Source organism: Trichomycterus rosablanca, chromosome 1 (genome assembly GCF_030014385.1).
Source record: "Trichomycterus rosablanca isolate fTriRos1 chromosome 1, fTriRos1.hap1, whole genome shotgun sequence".
Taxonomy (NCBI): domain Eukaryota; kingdom Metazoa; phylum Chordata; class Actinopteri; order Siluriformes; family Trichomycteridae; genus Trichomycterus; species Trichomycterus rosablanca.
The window spans coordinates 41,776,309-41,800,261 of record NC_085988.1 but is presented as its reverse complement, the minus strand read 5'-3'; the positions used below and the strand labels follow the sequence as shown (position 1 = coordinate 41,800,261).

General features: G+C 38.5%; 1 protein-coding gene across 1 annotated transcript; it reads right to left on the bottom strand.

Annotated features, from left to right (window-relative positions):
• Positions 1-3,208: 3,208 nt before the first annotated feature.
• On the bottom strand, positions 3,209-23,130 carry LOC134311373 (DNA-binding protein RFX7). The gene is made up of 10 exons (XM_062993023.1): positions 22,742-23,130; positions 20,181-20,214; positions 12,043-12,128; positions 11,596-11,634; positions 11,321-11,443; positions 11,108-11,224; positions 10,808-10,892; positions 8,592-8,799; positions 8,197-8,498; positions 3,209-6,947 (listed from the first exon to the last, which is right to left on the bottom strand). The coding sequence occupies exons 1-10, from the start codon at positions 22,882-22,884 to the stop codon at positions 3,429-3,431; spliced, it is 4,656 nt and encodes a 1,551-aa protein (XP_062849093.1). The 5' UTR covers positions 22,885-23,130; the 3' UTR covers positions 3,209-3,428.
• Positions 23,131-23,953: the final 823 nt, after the last annotated feature.

Below are 23,953 nucleotides of genomic sequence, written 5' to 3'. Positions count from 1 at the left end.
TCATTGTATAACATAGTGAAGAATGTTCTCTTTTTATTTACGTTTAATAATGTTAAATTTTGTTTGCTTTTACCTTATTCTCATGGATGAGAATGAGTAAAATGTGTATCTCATTGAGATTAGTGCACATTGCTACACAAGGCAATAATAATTTGAATTTTTTTTATATGTAATTCCCCTTTTGTAATTTACCTTTAAGAAAATTCCACTTTTCGCCAGCCTCAATTGGTTCATTTTGTCCTTTAATTGTCTGACAAAGGCATGGTTACAAAAACGGAAAGTTTTAGTGCAATAAGTGAACTTCCAACGTTTGCTAAATCTCGAACCATTGATTTTTCCAGTGCTTGCCACTCCAAGGTTCTGCGCAAATACATTTGACTGTCACTATAAAATGAACATTTATTATGTGATTATTCATCTTTTTTTTATATAAACCATGCATTTTTCCTTTCTCAATGTACACACCGAGCCTCGAAAGCAGAGACCAATATATTCTTTATAAAATAAAATAAAAAAACTACAGACTAAACAGACAGCATTACTTGCACAACACATAAAGCCAAAACAGAACACACGGCAAATCGTGCTGGCTATACATTTAATATGAGCAGTGTAATTCTTCTTTTTCTTCTTAAGGCCATCCAGACCTATCTAAAACATATCACCATAATATAGTGCATCAATTATGATTTTTAAACAAATGGGGCATTAGGATATTGACTAGAAACAGCCAAATTATGTTTTAATGAATAGATTATGCTATGAAGTTGGACAACATGCTTACCATATCCATAACTAACTGTACATCAAATACATCTTCCATATACATACTATACAACGAATCCATAAGGAAATCAAGTACCATAAAACCCTGTTCATATAACCAGTAAGTCCAACCAGCTGTCTTTTATTATGATGTTATTTTGGAAATGGATATCCTAATCAATTATCATATTTTAAAAAATGCTTCTCTTTGGTATGGATTTTATGGTTTAAACTCACTGACGTCAACTCCAGATCAGCTCACAAGCCAAAGCATTATATTAAGAATCTGGACAGTACCATACCATTTAAACAAATGGTTAGTCACCCTATAAGCCATTAACTGTTATAACAGGTCATGTTAAAACACTAGAACTACTTTAGAACACTAAAAATGTCTTCAAAAACCATAACAGTAATTCACAATGATGAAAAGCTAAGGATACAATTTGAAGTGCAACAAGAAGTTTACAAATCTCACCATTTGTATTAAAGCCTTGTAAGATGACATAAGGCCTTCAAGAATGTTATAATAAGGCAGATCAAACTCCCTCATGTAATATTCACTTTGTCTAAAACAGTGTAGCTAGAGCTGTCCATTTTTGTAACAGTACAGTTAATATGGCCTGTTTTTAAATTTTCTATGTATTAGAAAAATACAACATTGACTAAAAAGTGATCGGCAGATGCCAGTTACTTTTACAGAGCACCTATTAGCACCTAAAATGCTTGAATTTGGACTGACAGGTGAGATGTGTGATAAAAAAATTTTGATTATGATTATATAAATGAGCTTAAGTCTTTGTGAAACCAAACAAAATTCACAACAGCACTTACAAAATGACTAAGTTCAAATAACGCACCATGGAACTAGCACACTTTCATTGCTGAGAATTCATTGTGCATTTAATTTCTTTAAATTACATGACAATGTATTATTTTTTGCATTAACCATCACATTTCTTTTAAATAGATGTTTATGTATTGTAACCTGTAGTTTTAGTTATTAGAATTTGCAGGAGCTGAGTTTGAGCTGAATTTGCCAGGAGTTGCCAGGAGTTTCTTTTAGGGCCTACACCGGAAACGGTGCTAATTTGTTAAATATTTTTGAAATGACAAAATCAGCAACATTCAGACATTTCTGAATTATAGAATAAAAAACTGAGGATCCCTACATGAATCCATGCAATGTTCTGATTTGACAAGTCTGAAATCTGGCAACCCTATGTACAGTAAACCAAATGTACTTTCTATGGAAAATGATAAGGATGCAATAAACTGTGTTTATATACAGGCCTTTATAAGCCTTATAAAGGGAAAGACAATATGGCATCTTCTGCAAATTTTGGTGCACATTTGCATAAAAAATAAAACATGCTTTTTTAAACTTTTGCACATGCAAAAATGAAATATTTAGAATTCAGAAAACAGCACCAGGGTAGTGCAGCAGTCTTATTATGCTAGCCCAACGCCGCCAAAACTTCAATTTGTGTCTCGGCTCTGCCATCGGTCTGTTTAGATGCTCAACAGACAAGCCAGATTGAAAAAATCACCTCTATGCTGCTGAAAGAGTGACTTCTCCTGTCTGTTAGTCCCCAAGCAAGACTATGTTATATAAACTTAAGTATAGGGCACACTTTTACTTCTGTTACACGCAGGCAAAAAGGTGGACCTATTGTACCCTGTGGTCTAAGCTGTTGACTAGTCTATAATCTTATCCTAAAGACATTAGCCAAATAGGTGTTACATTATAATTTAGGGTGCTCAAGTGGCGCAGTGCTCAAAAGCACTACCCCACTACAGCTATTGAGTTAAAATCTCTGCTATGATATCAACTGGACACAGACTTGACTGGCTATGTTTGAGGGAGGGAGGGCATAAAGGATTCCTCAAAACTGCAATTGTGGTCTCTGTTGGCTGGCCAAAGGCGCCTGCATCGAAGATCAGTACTCCATGTACAGTGACTCTCAGTACGCAATACTGTTTCCTGAATGTGAAAAGAAGTGGTTGGCTACTACATAAGTGTTAGGAATGGCCCTCCTCGATAAGGGTAGGGGTCTGCACCACTGAGGAGTGATATACAATGTAATTGAATATGACTAGACTGGGAGATAAAGAGAAAAATGCATAAATAGAATAACAAAAACCCTATAATTTAGTACAGGCTAGAGTTGCTGGTCTAGAACAATATGCAAACCAGTTATATTTACCAATCCAGCCAGTAAAATACTGCATTTAGTTTCAACATCACTAATGGTTTACAGTGATTGCATGTTTAAGATATTGATATAATAATGGGTGCATATAAAAAGTATTGTTTAAATAAAATTTAGGTGGACACTTCATAGGTATATTACCATAACAAATGTGAGCACATTATAACCAATTATAATTTAACATTCATAATAGAAATGTTTGACAACTGACAGAAATGTGTTTTGTCAGGATGAGAACTGGCATGAACTGTGAAACAGCACAAGTCTTAATGGTCACTTCAAGTCAGACTGGCATTTCTTAATGGGCTGACCAATAAACGAGCGTGAATTACAGTGACAAATCTTATTCACATTAAAAAAAAAAAAAACAGGACAGTCACAAAAAACTGAGCACTGAAAAAAACAGCTATAAATATTAACAGACAATAATCACAACATAGAAAATTAACACTAACCCAACATTTCAACTGTTGGCTGGTCTTTGTTCTCCAACCAGTCAAATCCAGCAGAGTTCACAGTGTCACTGCATATCTGCTGAAACAAAGGATCGTTCTTTAGCTCTTCCAGTGTGGCGTCTTCATATTGGTCCTGTTGCTGACCTGGATCAAACAAGAGGTTGGGATCCAAAGTGTTCAGGTCATTGATGCTACCAGAAAGATCAGAGGTTAAACGTATTTCACTGGAGAAGTCTGATGCTACTGCACTGAGTTCAGATGCCACTTGCCCAACTAGTTGTGAGCTGGGATTGAGGCCATCCTCCCCCAAAAGATCCTTGACAGTACTGTTAAAGTCCAGTTGCTCCTGCTGCTGCTGTTCCTCATCCTGTTGTGAGGTTTGTGACAGTAACTGTTGTTGGCTGAGGTCTGGATCATGCTGTAGCTGCTGTTGCTCTTGTAGTTGCAACTGTTGGTGTTGTAATTGCAAATGTTGGTCTTGTAATTCCAACTCTTGGTCCTGAAGCTGCAAAGACTGCTCTTGGAGCTGTAACTGTTGTTCCTGAAGTTGCAATTGTTCATCTTGCAACAGTTGCTGATCCTGTAGCTCCAGCTGTTGATGCTGTAATTGAAGCTGTTGCTCTGGCTGTAGTCCAGAGCTTGATTGTGCTTGGCCATTATTGGAGAATGTCATCGATTCATCCCCGGTGCTTATGAGATAACCAGGCTTCTGGAAGTCATAGGGTGAAGAGCTTGAGCAGACAGACAGCTGCTGAGTCTGATTGTTCGTGCCTTCAGGAAAAGTCTGTGTAGTTTCTAGGATTTGCGTCAGGTTCATCCGAGCTGTGTAATTGGAAGGCATGTTATTGACACCAAGCCCACGCACGGCGTCATCACCATCAGCATCCATCTTGCTCAGGAGCACAGTGGTAATTTTAGCACTGTTACTCTGCTGGCCAACTGGCAACATCTCAGACTGCATCATGATGCTCAATGGAACCGATTGGCTTCTTTGAGCCATGCTGTTGGCCGTGACCACGTTATGACTGTTGGAGAGAATGCTAAGAACCTCTGAGGTTAAAGGGGAATTAAATGGTGAAATCACAGACCTCAGGACAGGATTGGTCTGCACAGTGTTGCCACTGAGATTGCGTTGACGAACAGCAGGGCTCACACTGCGACACCTAAAAATTCCTCCTCCGTTTCCAGGTGCTGTATTTTTGTTGTCTAATGGTGCTGGTACAGCAAAACCTTCTTGCTTATTATCCACTGTTTGCTGTGCTTGTTGAACAGGTGACACTGTTGCTAACCGTCCTGGCAGTCCATCCTGGTTTCGAGACTGTGACTGAAAAGACTGCCCAGGTTTAGCAAATGCGTGTGGTTTACGGAAGTGGTCCTCAACCAGGTCTTGATAGCTTGGAAGAATTCCAATAGCATTATTGTTTGAAACTGATGGAGAACTTGTAGTGCTGTTATATTTGTTGTTAATCCAGTCCATCTTAGCTTTGTCTGGGTGAGTGGCCATGGGCCTCTGCATGGGCTTAACTGGGCTACTGGACACTACACTATCATGGTAACCTGGAATGTTGGAGTTGATGGGAGTAAATGCAAAAGGATTACGACATTCAACAGGACTCGGAGGGACACTGCTGCTGCAATTTGACAACGGAGTGCTAATAGGTGTGTGTCGACCCCCTAAAATGCCATCAACTGGAGTAACAGGTGCCATTCTACAGCAAGGACTCTCCCTGGCTAAACTATGCCCCCCAGGCAACATTTCAGAGGTAGGGGTTGGAGTTGGAGTAGGTGTTGGAGTCGGTGTGGGTGTTGGAGTGTGTACTGGAGTGGTGCTGCTATGTGCAGAGTGGTAAAATTGATTTCCAGTTTGGTGAGAGGAAAGAATAGTGCTTTGAGATGACTGGCCTTGTAAAGTAATATCAAGAGAACTAAGATAAGGTTGTAGAGTGTTGTTTAGCTTCATTTGCTCCTCCATCTGCACCAACTCTTCAACTATACTATCCTGTGTCATGTCATCATCATTAAAGGGGAAGTAATCCATGCTGGCATGGGCTCCTTCGAAGTCAACAATGTCTTGCTGAAGAGTCAACTGTGCAGATGCTTCAGGAGCTTGAGCCATCAGTGGCAGGTGGCTAGCAGTTCCCTGCTTTTGTTTAGCTTGTATCTGTCGAGAGTAGTCTTGTAATGAGCTCTTCAGCTCACTCACAGCAGATGCCTCCTGAGAAATGGCAATGGTGACTTGTTGCTGGCTTGTAATTTGTTGCAATAAAGTTTGATCAGATGCTGTGCTATTATGAGAAGCTATGTCAGTTGGGCTTATTCCAGCAGAGCTTTCCTCAAGCTCAACCTGGAAGGAGCTCTGAGGAGTCACCAGGGTTTGAGAAGTGTTATCAATTGGGGTATCAGAAAGTGCCAGGATTTGTGTCTGAAGAGAGTTGATTTGCTTTAATGTCACTTTACAAGGAGCACTCTCTGGTCTGGCAGGAGTACCTGGTCTCTGTATCTTTTTTGTGGCTATTATAAGACTAGGTTTAGAATGGTTGCTGGCATCTAGAGACTGCTGAGATATAAACACTCTCTTAACTGGGATTGCATGTGTCTCCAAAACAGAAGCCGAACGCTTTCGAGGACTTTTCAGTCCAAGGCCAGCATCTTTTGGTGTCTGGCCAGCGAGGCAGGTTGCACCAAGGGATCTGACATCAGCATTCTGATTCATAACAGTCAAATACAAAGTACTCTCCTGATGATCACTGCTGTTATTGCTGCTTGGGGCAGCTGCCCCTATGATTGTACTTTGAGGTGCTGCAGAGTCATTTTTGGCTCTGTTAACTCTTTCAGTCACTGGCGATGCCTTGACGAAAAGAGAAGGTTCACTGGAAGCCCTAAATTTAGTAGCTCTCTCATTCTTTTGCCCAGTGTTGCTACCTGGTACAGTGCCTTGCTTTTCAGCAACATTAGTTGAGTTACCCTCATTCATAGCTTCAGTTGTTATCTTGACTTCGCTAGTGGAGGAAGCAGAAGAAATCGGAGTTGTGGCAGGTCTGCCAACTTTCCCAGTTCCAGATGAAAGAGTTAGGCAGCTATTCTGAACCAGCTGAGATTGGTTGGACTCTTCCTGGAAATTAGTGCTACCAAGACCTGCTGAAGCAGGTCGCAATGGTGTTGGTGTGCTGCTGCCACCATTGTTGTTGGGTGTCAGTGATATAGCTGTCATTTTGACAACGTTAACGGAGCTGACATGTGAGGTGGGCATCATGGTTTTGATCGGACTGTTGGTAATGAGGAGAGTCTGTGGGGAACGGAGAGTGATTCCACTTGTGGCAGAAGGTTTAGGAAGGATCTGGGCATATCGATGTCTGGCTAACCTGTCGCCAACAGGACTGGCAGAAATATTCTGTGATGTTTTAGGCGATTGTTTAACAGACTGGGTAACCACTTGAAAATTAACTGGTAGAACCTTTCCCTCGGCTGTTGTAACTGGACTTGGGGATGTCATCAGCTGTCTATTTCTTTGGACCTATGTTAATAACAAAAACAATAATTATGCATAGGATTGTTAAATACCATGATGACCTACTGAGTAATATAATTAATATTTTGACCATCCAACTGCACTTTAGTTAGTGAGTTGGTGGGTCAGTACCTACTTTGTTACAACACCTGTCAGCTTTAGTGGTCTAAAGTCATGGTCAACATTATTATTATTATTATTATTAATAAGCAAGCTCATGTGGTGTACAGGTAAAAGTCATGTGCTGTAGTTCCTGAGTTCTGGGGGGTTTGAATTTCATTCTTGCCTCACAAATACAGAGGGTGAATGGCCTAATATGAACCTAGCCGATGAAGGGACATACGTATATCAATGTCTCCTTAGTGCCATTCCCAAGCCAAAATATATAGGAGGGTTGTGTCAGAAAGGGCGTCTGGTGTAAAAACAATGCCAAATAAAATATGTAGTGATCCCTAATGGTAGCAACCAAAAGAAATAATTCAGTCATTAATATTATGATATTAATGATGTCAGATTAATATTTTTGCTAAGGTTTTTTTTGTGTTGTTCCAATACAAACAAAAGAAATAATCACGTGACTACCAAGCATTTGTAATTGCAAGACATTTCTAAAAGAAGTGGTGCATTCTCTGATTTAACTGCATAGGGTGCCAATATTTTTGGCCATGCCAGTATTCTAAAGTTTGTTTTTACATTTACAGTGTGTTTTAACATTTGAAAAAAAAGTTTTAGCCCAGGTGGTTTACCAGGTCTCTGGTCTGCTCAGAATTGCGGTCTGGGATTTGCTTCATTTAATTCTGGTGTAGACTTCACCATGTGTGAATGTGATCTGCTCCAGGGACCAGGCATTAAATAAAACAGTTGGTTTAATGTGATTGTCCTTTTCCCTCCAGGGTAAAACACTGTTATACTTGTACATATACTGCAGTCTTTAATAATACATGATGGCTTCTTTAGACTCAATGAGTACATAAAGCTATAAACACAAGTAACTTCAACTTAAAATACTAAAGACAATACTAAAGTTTTGTTTTTTTAATAAGCGTGCAGCTTTGGCTAAAAGGTTTTATCCAAAAGGTTAAAAGGTTAGTAGCAGGCAAAGAAAAAAATATCACTAATTTAAAAATTAAATTAAGTGTGCAATAGGAATATCAATTTGTACAGCTTAGCAAAGTCAGACAGATATAAGTGCATAAACAGCCAACACCAAGACCCATGTAAGTCATACTTTTTTACATTAAACACATATATTTACCGTAATGGGGCTTTGCACTGCAGCCACCACAATGCCGATTGTAGGCTGTTGAGACAGCAAAGCTGAGCTTCCAGGTGTGATACTAGAGCCCAGACCAGGTGTGCCTGCTTCGGCTCTTTTGACTTGGGCGTCGCTGAGCAACGGAGAGGTGAGTTTTTGCTCCTGCTGTTTCTTCTGAATCTTTCGTTGTAGTTGTTGCTTGGTGTCGACAGAGGGTGATGGGAGAGTCTTTATTTGGGGTTGGAAGGAGTTGGCCTCGCCAGTTGGCACAAACGCAGAGGCCAGCGTGGGCGTTTTCACACCTAGTAAGATTCACAAGGCATGGTTAAGGCATGCAATGATGATGCTTTGTTGATGTTTATGTGCGGCTTATCAGAGGTAAAATTAGTCCTTACCTGTTGGAGTTCCGGTCATAACAGTTAATGCAGCCATGGATTTGGTGCCAATGTAATGGCTGTTCAGCAGAAAACGCGCCAACTCTTCCACACTGTCAAACTGACGGCTCAGTACTTTCTGGGCCCATTCGCACACTAGGCCACAGGCTGCAGAACGCATCTCATCCTCAGCACTGGGAGACTGACCAGTTGGTTCCAACAGCTCACACTAAAACAAACAAAAAAATTCCAGAAGTCTAAAAACTGTGGTTTAATAAATATGAATAAAAATGTTATTGATAATAATAAATTCCACAAGCATGTTAAGAAACATATTTAAATACATTTAGTGTGCTTGTATTACAACTTATTTGAGAAAAAAAAAACATGGCTCAGTCATAAAATACATGGCTAAAAATGTCAATACATCTAAATAACAAGCTCTGGTGTTACAGCCACACTTATTGCTGATTGTTGTAAACAATTAATTATATAAAATTTAAAAAAAAAAGCCTCAAACCTCAACACACTTTTGTGTCTACATACTTTTGGCTATATTGTTTACATGGGTTAATAAGTAAGACTTCAAAAGTTATTTTATCAGTTAAAATGCATACAAGATTTCTTTTTTCCATTTGATGTATTAATCATTTTAATGTAGTACATTAAAATGATTAATACATCAAATGGAAAAAAGAAATCTTGTATGCATTTTAACTGATAAAATAACTTTTGAAGTCTTACTTATTAACCCATGTAAACAATATAGCCAAAAGTATGTAGACACAAAAGTGTGTTGAGGTTTGAGGCTTTTTTTACAGAAAATGTCAGGTGACTACCACGAATAACAAAAATATATTTGTATGGCATTTACAACTACTGAAAACTTCTCTAAACAAACCTATGATATTTAACACACATTTACATGCTTCACTACTGGTTAAGCTGTATCAAAAAAGTAAATACAAATTATTTGAATCTTTAAATGCTATTCTACTTGCAAATAGTCAATATTAAAATCATTACAAGCTTTTTAGATTTAAAACATTTATTAGCATATGTGGTTAGATAAATAAGTATTCAGATATGTTAAAGAAAACAGTCTCAGACACAATAAATATGTGCCATGTTAGTTAGTCCACAAATTAACTATATAAATAATTATTTGCATAGTACAATCAATAAGTAAATTATAATTGTTGATAAATGTTGATTTCATTTTAACTTTATACCCCAGCATAATTTCATTTCTAATTTAATTAATGGCCAAATAATATAAGCACCATGCAGCTTCTAGTAGATTACCCTGCCCTTGCCTTCTATTAAGATTATTGTGTGTTCATGCTTACTGTGTGGTATTTTATGTAATCGAGTCATTACACTTGACTGTTTTTACTATAGTTGTTTTATGCAAAATACAACTGACACAATTTCTGCATGTACTGTCACTTTTTTTAATGCAAAGCTTATGAACCATGTGACCGATACAACATACACTGTATTGTACTTTTGAACATAAACAATGTTCAGTGTTTTGGAGGGCAATGGTAGTCATTGCTAGTAATTAGAAGATTGCCAGTTAAAGCCCTATTATCGCCAAATTGCCAATGTTAGGCCCCTGGGCAAGGCTTTTAACCCTCAATTGCTCAATTTGTATTCAGTCATAATTGTAAGTTGCTTAAGAAGAGTTTAGAAGAATATTTAAAATACAGTGGCTGTGGCATAATAAATGTCTCCTAAAGGGATTAATACAGTTATCCCATCTAGAGGTGCAGGAATTGATATTAACAGTTCAGATTTCTTTACAGCCACATTGGCTGACAGCCAATTTTTGACTGATTTATATTAGCTAAATAAACATCATACACACTAGAACATTCTCAGCACTATTTATAAGTCGCAAAATAAATAACTCATAATGCCCATATTATTTGTTTTTTAATGGCACAGCTTAGTTTTGTATATTTATAATGAATGGAACAATTGCCATTTTAATATACAGCAAACAACATGTAAATTAGTTCTGTACAAGTATGGCAGTACCATAATTTTTAAGCCAAGTTAAAAAAAACAGGCAATTTTTGTTAGAACTAAATTTGTTTAATTCCAGGCTAGTTTTAAAGTTGCACGTTTTGTATGTCCTGTAGTAAAATCACTCAGATAAAACAGACAGTACACAAGTTTTAAAGTGTCTAGTTTTAAAACAGACATTTTCTTTCTGGCTGAAGAACACTTACCCCATCCCCCGATTTATGCAGGTCCAGGTTGGGCAGAGACGGCATATGCACAAAAGCTTTTTTTCTTAGTCCACTATAACAGTATGTAAGAAACTGTTAAGTTTCATACCACAGACTGGATTCTTATTAAATACCATGTAACAAAACACTAACAAAGCTATAGTTCATAAATCTACAGTTATACAACAAATATTAATACATAATATGGTTAAAAAGTAAAGAATGACCAAATAAATGCAGTTAACAAAAAAGTATATTTGAAACCCAAAACAACTGTGGAGATTTTATTTAAAAGGATATTTTGATTTTCCTCGCATTCCAAGGCGGCGTGCCTTCATGTTCGGAAAGACATTTTTCATGATCTTTCCGAAATCTGCAGCACTTAGAGGGTGGTAGCCAAGATTGTCACAGTAGCTCCTGTAACAGGTAAATAAGCGTTAATTACATTTGAAGAAGCACAAGTTAAACACATTTAATTTCTCCATTAACTAATCAAATAGCAAATCCACCTACTTGTACTCGTCATACACCTCTTGTTTTGGCAGTGAGGTCTCAGGATGCTCTTCTAGGTGATTTCGGATCCAATTGAAAGCATACATCTGTTGGGTCCGGCTGGACGACATGGAATTCTGGTCACTAAAGGGAAAACAGTTTGAATCAAAAGTGTTTTTCCCCCAAAATATAGTATTACAGATTTTCTTTGCTTGTAGGCCTGTTTTATATGTCATAATAAGGCAAATGTCTTTAGTTTGTTTTGTTCCTTGAATAAAGTTGTAAAATTTAAGTACCATGTTGCAGGACTTGCAGACCCCCACTGATTTTCAGTCCTATTGGACATCATGTTGAGAATTAGGGATTGCAGTGATGAATAGATATGGGGAAACAAATGACAAAACACAGGATGCTGGGTATTGCAGTGCCAATAATTTGCAAAGATATTGCATGATAAGTATATGAAGAATCATACAATTACTGAAAAGCATAACAACAACAGAGACAAACACTTTAAAGAAATAATATTTAAGCAGCATGTGCATACAAAGAATAACAAACAGCATTAACAGCCAATGATAAAGCCAGTGGCATGTGTAAATGGAATAAGACATAAAAAAACACAATAACAAAATAATAAATAAAAGCTAAACTAAATCAGTGAATGGATGATAGACACAGTGTAATTTCACTGTTTAAAATGACCAAATATAATACTATAACAATCAGAAGAATGAACATACCTTTTGTCATTTCCACTGCTTGGCCCAGAAGGCAACTTAAGGTAGAGGTAGAGTTTTTCAATGTCTGTAAACTTCTCAACATCTTGCTGCACAAAGAAAGACAGGTAGACAAAGCTAAACAAGAGAGCTTGTGCAGCAAAGAGGACTATTTGTCCATAAGTGATGGTGTGGTTTATGCATTACTTATTCACTATTTAATAGACTTAATTGGAGAAAGAAATACTTATATTAATAGCCTGAATACTGGGATAAAATTCAGGTGGGATTCTTGATATTTCAGAGTGGCATTCACTAGAATTAAGGTGGCTAACTATGCTATTTATGGAAATGCTTTATTGTATAAATTAGGCTGATAACTGTCATACAAATAATTGCAATTAAAGATTTGTCCACCCCACACCTCTATTTCTGTAGCATTTCTGTAGCCCTGTATGCTTAACAATAGTGTAATAATGCGCACACACACACACACACAATTATAATGAAGGGCATCATTTTAACAATAAAGTTATATAAATAAATACATAAAATGTGTATTCCTATAAGCTTGAACAGATCATAAACAGAAAATCTCATTAAACAAACCATGGCTAAAACATCTGTTCTTAACTGAATAGGTAGATTCTGGGCCAGAAATACTAACATGTTGACCTTCTCAGGCATAAGGCAACTTACTGTAGGCATTCAGAGCAAGTATCAGCTGTGTGGTTCTACATTATATATTCTCATTTATAAACATTTTGACTGCAAATTCCAGATCGAGACAGGCTTAATCTATATTATAAATACCTGCCATAATTTGGTTTGAAGTATTAGTGGACCTGAAAACACAAGTACAAGTACAAGCAAGTAGGAACTATTATTTTCTAACTATCTACCAGTTAGTGTGTTTATTTGTCAGAAAGGTTACTACTGCAGTCTTTTCAAACAAGCTCTGGAAATGTGTACTACAACGGGTGAACAGGTTTTAAAGTGCAAGCTGCATTCATTGTACATTTAATTCTGCAAGCCATAATTAAGAGAGCTGTAATGGTATTTTAAAGGGCAAAGTGCTTAGACGTTTGTTTGGTATGCTCTTTTTCAATAGCTTTTTATTGTGCAGATTTCTGAGTGGTGCCTTAGGAGGCTGCCTAAAGTACCAAGGAAAAAACTGGCCCTGACTTTGACAAACATCCTTTCCAAAGTATTTACCCTACTACACATTTACACTAATTGTTTTATTAGGATTTTAACATCATGTTTTACACTCTTTGGTTACATTCATGACCGGAACGGTAGTTACTCATTACACAAGATTAATCAGTTCACAAGGTTATATCAAGTCATGAACAATTTAGTATCTCCAATTCACCTCACTTGCATGTCTTTAAAATGTGGGAGGAAACTGGAGCACCTAAAGGAAACCCACACAGAAAGGACTCGAACCGCCCCACCTGGGGATTGAACAAAGGATCTTCTTGCTGTGAGGTGACAGTGCTACCCACTTAGCCACCGTGCCGCCCCATTTACACTGACACATTAAAAATGATTTTTAAATATTTAATTGTGTGTAAATAACTTTTTAACTTTAACTTTTAATTTTTCTTCTTCTTTTTTCTTGTTTTAAGCTAGTAGAGTGTTTATTCTTTTTACATAAATGGGTGCTACTGTAAAAAACTGCAATTTCCCTCTGGGATCAATAAAGTATTCTGATGATGAGTTTAGGCAGTGAAAGCTTAGGGGTTAAGATACTGGACTAGAGAGCAGAAGTTCACTGGTTCATTCAAACCCCACATTCAAGTCACCACTGTTGGGCCCCTGAGAAAGGCCCTCAACCCTCTGTGGATTTGCATTGTTTCAGTCACAACTGTAGGTTGAAACTTATTCTAGATGCCGCCAGTAAAAAAGCACTACATATAAAATGTATGTTACCTGCAGTGTTTCCTGGAACACTAAAAAAAATAAAGACAATCTTGTGGAATATTTAAAAACAACTGTTTTGAAACCTTCCATCAGTAAACAGATGCTTCTTAGTAGGAGAGTACAGGTAATAGACTGATATACCTAAAGTCCAAACCTGTCTACTATTAAAATGCATGGCACATTTTAAAGCACAATATATGACAATGGAGAGCACAGACTGTTAAGCAGCTAAATTTTCATGTTAAGCAAGAATCCATTTTCACTATTACAACAATTGGTTCCTAAAAGCATTAGTGTATAATATGCTAAAATTACCTCTATATTCAAATTATTTCTGTAAAACAGGAAAAAAAAAAATCATGATGATGACAGTACAATGATGACAGTACTTTTTGAAGGTACCTCTGAGTCCATGTGACTATAGCTATCATAGAAGCGTGACTGTTTTTCATGAAATGCCATCTGAAAGACTGCGCATATTCAACAGCGGTTTCCAGCTTTGCCCTACACGGACTAAGATCTCTCCAGATTCCCTAAATCTTTGTACAATATTATGAACAATAGATAGTGAAAATGGTTATTTGCAACCTTGCACTAAAAATGTTCTTTTTGAACCGAGTGGCAATTTTTTCCTGAAGTGGCACTAAGTGGTATGCCAGGACTCATTGCTTGTAAAGACTGATCCTTTGATGGATTCTCCTTTCATACCCAACTGTGATTCCCTCACCTCTTACAAATTCACCTTTTCACTACAAAATACAATTAAGATGATCAGTGAAAACATTCAAACTCTTTTCTTTCTACTTTTATCAGTTAAATAAAGACTCAAGAGAATGTACAAATCATACATTCTTCTTTTTATTGTGTTTTCTAAAACTGTTTGGAAATAGGGTCTGTAATAGTCTTGTCATTTTTAAAAAAAAATTATTTTTAAGTGAACGTTTTTATGTGTTTTCTAAATAAACTTTATTTAAACTTCTGATATTTTGAAAGAAGCGCTTGGCTCTGCATTGCTGAAATTTGACTGTAGCCCACATAAGCAGTCCTTAGCAGCTCAGCACTGGTTGCCATGTAAATCCTGACAGTAAGCATGCATGTCAATGTTGGCACAGTGGCAATGTGTCTTTCAGAGTACGCTCCACCCCCTCTGGTTCTCTATTGGCTTGTGTGGATGATTTCATTTAGCCTCTTCCCATTATATTTGTCTCAGTGTTGCTAAGGGAAACCACGACTCATGAATGGGTTGAGACTTGTTAGCCAATAAGCGGTAAATAAAAACAAACCAATTAACCACCTTGTTTAAGATGTACAACCAATCCAACAAGACTGATAGTTAAATCATTCACTTCCATCATGTTATTAATGCACTTTTACCAGTGGACTCCTAAATGTTTTTATCTAAACAATAAGAAAGCATGAAGAACACTGAACATACCAGGCTTTAAGATTTATGATCTACTGCAGAAATCTCTGACAGTTGTTTGATATGTAACAGATAAACAAACAACCAACCCCCATTTGAAGATACTACAGGGGGAATTATCCTATATATATATATATATACACACACCAATCAGGCATAACATTATGACCACCTCCTTGTTTTTTACACTCACTGTCCATTTTATCAGCTCCACTTACCATATAGAAGCACTTTGTAGCTCTACAATTACTGACTGTAGTCTATCTGTTTCTCTACATACCTTTTTAGCCTGCTTTCACCCTGTTCTTTAATGGTCAGGACCCCCACAGTACCATTACAGAGTAGGTATTACTTGGGTGGTGGTTCATTCTCAGCCCTGCAGTGACACTGACGTGGTGGTGGTGTGCTAGTGTGTGTTGTGCTGGTATGAGTGGATCAGACACAGCAGCGCTGCTGGAGTTTTTAAACACCTCACTGTCCCTGCTGGACTGAGAATAGTCCACCAACCAAAAATATTCAGCCAGCAGCACCCCGTGACCACTGATGATTGATTGATTGATTGATTAGTTTTAGCACCGTACCGACACACTGGGGTCATTTATACGGCGATACTCAAGTTGAGCTCTAATGAAGGTCTAGAAGATGACCAACTCAAACAGCAGCAATAGATGAGCGATCGTCTCTGACTTTACCAGCGCTGCTGTGTCTGATCCACTCATACCAGCACAACACACACTCACACACCACCACCATGTCATTGTCACTGCAGTGCTGAGAATGAACCACCACCTAAAAAATATATACAGTGTATCACAAAAGTGAGTACACCCCTCACATTTCTGCAGATATTTAAGTATATCTTTTCATGGGATAACACTGACTAAATGACACTTTGACACAATGAAAAGTAGTCTGTGTGCAGCTTATATAACAGTGTAAATTTATTCTTCCCTCAAAATAACTCAATATACAGCCATTAATGTCTAAACCACCGGCAACAAAAGTGAGTACACCCCTAAGAGACTACACCCCTAAATGTCCAAATTGAGCACCGCTTGTCATTTTCCCTCCAAAATGTCATGTGACTCGTTAGTGTTACTAGGTCTCAGGTGTGCATAGGGAGCAGGTGTGTTCAATTTAGTAGTACAGCTCTCACACTCTCTCATACTGGTCACTGAAAGTTCCAACATGGCACCTCATGGCAAAGAACTCTCTGAGGATCTTAAAAGACGAATTGTTGCGCTACATGAAGATGGCCAAGGCTACAAGAAGATTGCCAACACCCTGAAACTGAGCTGCAGCACAGTGGCCAAGATCATCCAGCGTTTTAAAAGAGCAGGGTCCACTCAGAACAGACCTCGCGTTGGTCGTCCAAAGAAGCCGAGTGCACGTGCTTAGCGTCACATCCAATTGCTGTCTTTGAAAGATAGGCGCAGGAGTGCTGTCAGCATTGCTGCAGAGATTGAAAAGGTGGGGGGTCAGCCTGTCAGTGCTCAGACCATACGCCGCACACTACATCAAATTGGTCTGCATGGCTGTCACCCCAGAAGGAAGCCTCTTCTGAAGTCTCTACACAAGAAAGCCCACAAACAGTTTGCTGAAGACATGTCAACAAAGGACATGGATTACTGGAACCATGTCCTATGGTCTGATGAGATTAAATTGTTTGGTTCGGATGGTCTCAAGCATGTGTGGCGGCAATCAGGTGAGGAGTACAAAGATAAGTGTGTCATGCCTACAGTCAAGCATGGTGGTGGGAATGCCATGGTCTGGGGCTGCATGAGTGCAGCAGGTGTTGGGGAGTTACAGGGGTTGGACAAAATAACTGAAACACCTGTCATTTTAGTGTGGGAGGTTTCATGGCTAAATTGGACCAGTCTGGTGGCCAATCTTCATTAATTGCACATTGCACCAGTAAGAGCAGAGTGTGAAGGTTCAATTAGCAGGGTAAGAGCACAGTTTTGCTCAAAATATTGCAATGCACACAACATTATGGGTGACATACCAGAGTTCAAAAGAGGACAAATTGTTGGTGCACGTCTTGCTGGCGCATCTGTGACCAAGACAGCAAGTCTTTGTGATGTATCAAGAGCCACGGTATCCAGGGTAATGTCAGCATACCACCAAGAAGGACAAACCACATCCAACAGGATTAACTGTGGACGCAAGAGGAAGCTGTCTGAAAGGGATGTTCGGGTGCTAACCCGGATTGTATCCAAAAAACATAAAACCACGGCTGCCCAAATTACGGCAGAATTAAATGTGCACCTCAACTCTCCTGTTTCCACCAGAACTGTCCGTCGGGAGCTCCACAGGGTCAATATACACGGCCGGGCTGCTATAGCCAAACCTTTGGTCACTCGTGCCAATGCCAAACGTCGGTTTCAATGGTGCAAGGAGCGCAAATCTTGGGCTGTGGACAATGTGAAACATGTATTGTTCTCTGATGAGTCCACCTTTACTGTTTTCCCCACATCCGGGAGAGTTACGGTGTGGAGAAGCCCCAAAGAAGCGTACCACCCAGACTGTTGCATGCCCAGAGTGAAGCATGGGGGTGGATCAGTGATGGTTTGGGCTGCCATATCATGGTATTCCCTTGGCCCAATACTTGTGCTAGATGGGCGTGTCACTGCCAAGGACTACCGAACCATTCTGGAGGACCATGTGCATCCAATGGCGGTGCCGTGTATCAAGATGACAATGCACCAATACACACAGCAAGACTGGTGAAAGACTGGTTTGATGAACATGAAAGTGAAGTTGAACATCTCCCATGGCCTGCACAGTCATCAGATCTAAATATTATTGAGCCACTTTGGGGTGTTTTGGAGAAGCGAGTCAGGAAACGGTTTCCTCCACCAGCATCACGTAGTGACCTGGCCACTATCCTGCAAGAAGAATGGCTTAAAATCCCTCTGACCACTGTGCAGGACTTGTATATGTCATTTCCAAGACGAATTGATGCTGTATTGGCCGCAAAAGGAGGCCCTACACCATACTAATAAATTATTGTGGTCTAAAACCAGGTGTTTCAGTTATTTTGTCCAACCCCTGTACATTTCATTGAGGGACACATGAACTCCAATATGTACTGTGAAATACTGAAGCAGAGCATGATCCCCTCCCTCCGGAAACTGGGTCGCAGGGCAGTGTTCCAGCATGATAATGACCCCAAACACACCTCTAAGACGACCACTGCTTTATTGAAGAGGCTGAGGGTAAAGGTGATGGACTGGCCAAGCATGTCTCCAGACCTAAACCCAATAGAACATCTTTGGGGCATCCTCAAGCGGAAGGTGGAGGAGCGCAAAGTCTCGAATATCCGCCAGCTCCGGGATGTCGTCATGGAGGAGTGGAAAAGCATTCCAGTGGCAACCTGTGAAGCTCTGGTAAACTCTGGTAAACTCTGGTAAAATGGCCATCTTTGTAACCTGAACTAAACCATACAGAACACCGGTGGAATGAGCTAAAAACAAGTACCCACAAGCATGGACCTCAGAATATAAAGGACCTAAAGAGATTTAGTATGTAGTAATAGTCTTTAAATTTTCCAGTCATATTACAAATGAGAAGACCTTAAGCTTAGCAAAGAGGTTCTGCACAAACTACCAAGCAAAGAGGTACCAATAATTATGGCACACAAATTTAAGAGAAACATTTATTTTTTGATGATCTTTTTTTTTTTCTTTTAAACATTTAACTTAAATTTAAGGGGAGCTCTTTGATAATATTTTTAATGAATAATCAAAAAGATCCTTTTTACAGCCTGTTCTGTTTATATTTTCAAGGGATGCCATCCTGTGTAAAGGAAAGTGTGCTTTCCATATCTAAACTCTTTGCAAGTCTTATCATGAAACATAATAGATTTAACTAGATTTGAAACAAACAGACTCCCCAGCCAATCTACACAAACACATAAAAAAGATCAGGTCATTTACTAAATTAACAGACTACTAAGAATTACTAAATTAACAGACTACTAGGAATTACTAAATTAACAGATTACTAGGAATTTACCCAACCTTAATAACTGCCGATCAATATATAATTTGTACACAGCATAGAAACCTGTTTAATGGTTGATTAACGATAAGGAGAATGGTAAGGGCCTTATGAGACGACAACCTTATGAGACAAGTTTGTTGGGCAAGTGTGAAAGCTCATAACCTACAAGGTTTGGATACCCTAGTAGTAGTTTTTCCACCGGTAAAGGGCGCATAAATTGCTAATCAGGAGTCCAGCCAGTAAATACAATAAAGTTTAGCCTTATGTGGGTAAATAATTCCAGAGCACACTTTAAAAAATGGTGTAACCATGCATCATGAAAATTATCAATGCAATTACTTTACTAAAATTTTACGAATTTTTAGTTTAAGTTTTTTTTTATTAAAAATTCTGCTTGTTCAAAAATATACACACTGCAATGTAATTATTAATTCAGTAGTGTTTAAAGGTCTATAAAGTCATTTAACTGGATATGGCCTCCTTCTTGTTTGTAATTATGATGGACTACAATGTAGTCCCTATTAATATGAGCACAGAAACACGTTCAGTATGTAGTCATTACAGACTAAATAGGTTTCTGTGCTAATATACATAGGGACAGGTTAACTACAGACAGCATAAAATTTTAATTAAGGGAAGTCATGTTAAATCATTATTTATGAATTTGAATTAAAACAATTATTTTGCATCTAGTATGCATCTTGTATAGTAGAGCTTCATAAATTGTGCTTTTTAACTAGATATATCAACTGGTAAATGAAATTATGCATGTCAACTATATGTGCTGTGCAAAAAAAAAGTCACTTACCAAAATGCTGTCCACTTTTGATTGTACAGATTTGCTGAAAAACAGAGCAATTAGTCATTAAAGTAATAATGGAAGGTATGAGCAATGCTTAAAAAAGTGTGTAATTATAATCTTACACAGCACCGGTGTGAATTCACAAGAGATGTAATTACTAAGTCCTCTGGTGTGTATTTGCCAGACCTGCATATACTGCTTGAATGAATTAACTGCCTTTACTTATACCTTCATAGACATTTTTATATATACAATGCTATGGAAAATTGGCAGGCTACTCTAAACTGCCCTTTGGTCATGAGTGGAAAATAGGTAAGTCAAATAAAAATGTGCATTAGTGTGTTTTGCCCATGCACCAATATGTCCAGATAGTACTGGACACACTGCAGTCCTGACAAGGATAAAGTAATTGATAAAAATAAATTAGTGAATGAGCACAGTGAAAAAATAAAAAGTGATCAAATAAAACATAGTATTACGCAAAGGGAACCTAATTAAATCAATTTAAAAACATAATTAGCAGACATCCATATCACTGCTGTAAAAAACTGACATCTTTCTTACACCACATTGACTAAAGCATGTGGACACCTGACCATAAGCTTGTTGGACTATGGGCATTGATAGGGAGTCTGACAATTTGCAGTTATATCAACCTCCACTTATCTAGTATAGCTTCCCACAAGATTTTGGCGTGTGTCTGTGTGCCTGTTAAGGCAGAAGAGCATTTGTAAGAACAGTGACTGACGACTGACGAAAATGCCTGACCTGCAATCTACCTTCCAATTCATTTTAAAGCTGTTTCATTGGGTAATCTTACTGTAATCCTACTTAAATGTAATTCTACACACACACACACAACCGCAAACCCCATTTCAGAAAAGGTTGGGAAATTTTGTACATTACAATGAAAGCAAGAATCTGGGATTTGTTCATTCTCTTGAATCTGATCAAATTACAAAGAAAAGATGTCCAATATTAGGGTTGTATTTTGTAAATATAAACAAATTTAGAGCTTGATTCCTTCAGCACATTAAAATAAGTAGGAAAAAAGGCATGCTTACCAACCACTGTGTTTCATTACCTTCCCTACTGAATACACATTTTATTTATTTGGGAACTAAGTATAAAATTGTGACAGTTTTGCAAGTGAAATATTTGCCAATTCTTGCTTAATAAAAGACTTAACATGCTCATCTTTTGCCTAGCATAGTTTTGGTAAAATAATTATAGACTTCCCAGGAGATGATGTTGCTTGATGGCTTTTCATTAGGTCGTCCTTTGCAGTAACTTGGGTTTTTCTTTACTGAATTTTGGGCCTTCTCTCATTCAGGCAGGTTTGCTGCTGCGCCCTAAGTTTTAAAGTTCAGAACAATACTTCCAAAGATGTCTCTAGGAATGTTCTAGGTTGTGGAAATCGTATACTCATTATTTATTGAATGCTTGAATCTCTGGGTGGTTTTTATATAACACATTACAGCTGAAGCAAATTAAGGGTGGTTATTGAGTGGTGACTATTTTAATCATGTTGTAGCCCAACTTTAGGTCATACAGACTAGCGGTAGGTTTTAAGATCAGTATTATGTAGGGGTTGAATAATTTTAACATGGTAGCATTATTAAAATATCCTGCTAGCAGAGGTTTGGTGTATACTGTACAGTGCCATTAGTTGTACACAGTGTTTAAAATATAGAACACAACACACATGACCAATGTCGGTGTCACTGATCGTGCCAATAAAATTGTTTTTTGGCTTGTTACTGACTAAAATGCTTGATTTTGCAGCTGCTTTTAAAGGATTGTGGCCCTATTTATTTTAGGGCAGTGCATTCTGTAGACATCTAGGTGGGTACTGCTAAGAATCATTTACTTTTGAGTCTGGTGGTTACAAGATCAATATGCAAAACTGAGGTAAAAAAAAAAAAAAAGACCCAACAGAACAGCTACCTTCTACGTAGTGTTGAGGAGCAGGTGTGCCATAAAATTCTGGTGCATTGTAGTTAAATATTCCTGACATTTTCTGTTATCGTCAGCTTAGTGCATTTTACGTTGTATTTCTCTGGGAATATTTAGCGCCGCAAACGGTGAAGCGACTGGAAAAATTGATTAAATTTGCATAAGCAAATTTTTGTTTTATTGACACAACTGTAGCGTGATGGCTAGATTATAAGAATAACCTATTCAGCAACACTCGAAGTAGGCCAACATCCATCCACAAACTAGCTCAAATCCATTAATGCTTGAGGTGTAGCCATGACATCGGGCGAGTCGCTTTAAAATTTGGTTCAACTATGGTGAGGGTATGAAAAAAGCAATAGCTGTAAGGTGATAATTCTGTACGGAGATTATTGCACACAACTATAATAAACGTGATAATAAAATACATGGTAGCTGTAGCTAGAATCGAGATGTGAGCTGTAAACAAGGGTAGTGCCAGTGGTAGAGCAGTGCTGGATTAGGGGGGCTAGCGCGCTAAATCTGTCAACATGTTTTGGAAGAGGGTAGCTGAGCTAACCGAGCGTGCTAAGCTAAGCTAGTGTTGTTGCTGAGCAGCAGCAGGCTCTTACCAGATCGAGTTCTTGATCTTGTTGTAGTGCAGCGCGGTTGCCTCGGTGCCCTGCAGCCCTGACAGTGCGCTGGGAAGAGACGCCGGTCCAGAAAGAGCACTCTGCTGCAGCTGACCGGGTTGCTGTTGTTGATCATCGGCCATCACGGTTAGCTTGTTGCAGGGAGGTGGAGGATGAGCAGGAGGGGTGCGGGATTTAACGTGTAGGCCTCATTACAGACCTTAGCGACACAGACGGGCTGCTCCCCAGGTGCGCATACCCCAGCAGCCAACCGGACTGTCTGCTCGCCCCAGTTAAAATCTCCTCGCCCGAGTGGAGGGTTGCATGACCCGATCCGACTGACTTTTAAAGCTAGGAAGGGACGCCAGCGAATAGAAGAAGGATAAACAAGCGATTCTGCTTGCTGCATAACAGCACGGCGGCAGCCGCCACGGACGGTGCTGCTGCGGCCAGGCAGAAGCTGCGCATGCGCAGTGCGCGACCGTAGACGTTACTGGCGGAAAGCATGTTTAGGAGAATTTCGCTAATGTTGTTAGTATATCAAAACACCAACGTCGTTCAGTCGGATTGTCTTAGCGTAAAATTGAAGCCTGGATACATTTAATATGACATAAATGACAGCCTTACAGAAAACAGTGACAACCGATCACTTTAGTAGTTATATGTTTACATGCACTTGTGAGGCTTTTACAATTAGCATACAGTTTTATCCAAAGCAACTTGCAGTTGCTATCAATTGATGGCATTGATTTAAGGGCATAGGGTTAAATGACTGAATCACATACTTCTTTTTCCAACAAAGGTTTGGACATGTTACAAACCATTTAAGTCTGTTGCATGGCCTTCTAGTTTCTTGTTAGTGATTATGCTTGACTATACATTGTGTTTTATGCTTGATCATACCTGGTGTCTTGTCTTTTCTATTCCCCTTTAAAAAGGACTAGTTTGACAGCACCCATTAGAATAAACCATGAACAGTACAATAGAAGAGTCACAGAATCTCTACAGATTCCAGAAAGTGGATCATAGATTTTCAATGTCACTTAATTAATTATCTGGATTTTAATGCTTTAATGTTTTACACACTTTGGTTACATTAATGACAGAAAAGGTAATTACTCATTACACAAGATTCATCAGTTCACAAGTTTTAATGTCAAAGACAGTGATGGACAATTTAGCATCTCCAATTCACCTCACTTGCACGTCTTT

Excerpts from the sequence above, each read along its gene's own strand:
- LOC134311373 (XM_062993023.1), bottom strand. The coding sequence starts at position 22,884 with ATGGCCGATGATCAACAACAGCAACCCGGTCAGCTGCAGCAGAGTGCT. Across the intron at positions 8,800-10,807 it reads TGCATAAATCGGGGGATGGG|TGTGAGCTGTTGGAACCAAC; the intron begins GTAAGTGTTCTT and ends TGTTTGTTTTAG. Across the intron at positions 8,499-8,591 it reads TATGACCGGAACTCCAACAG|GTGTGAAAACGCCCACGCTG; the intron begins GTAAGGACTAAT and ends GAATCTTACTAG.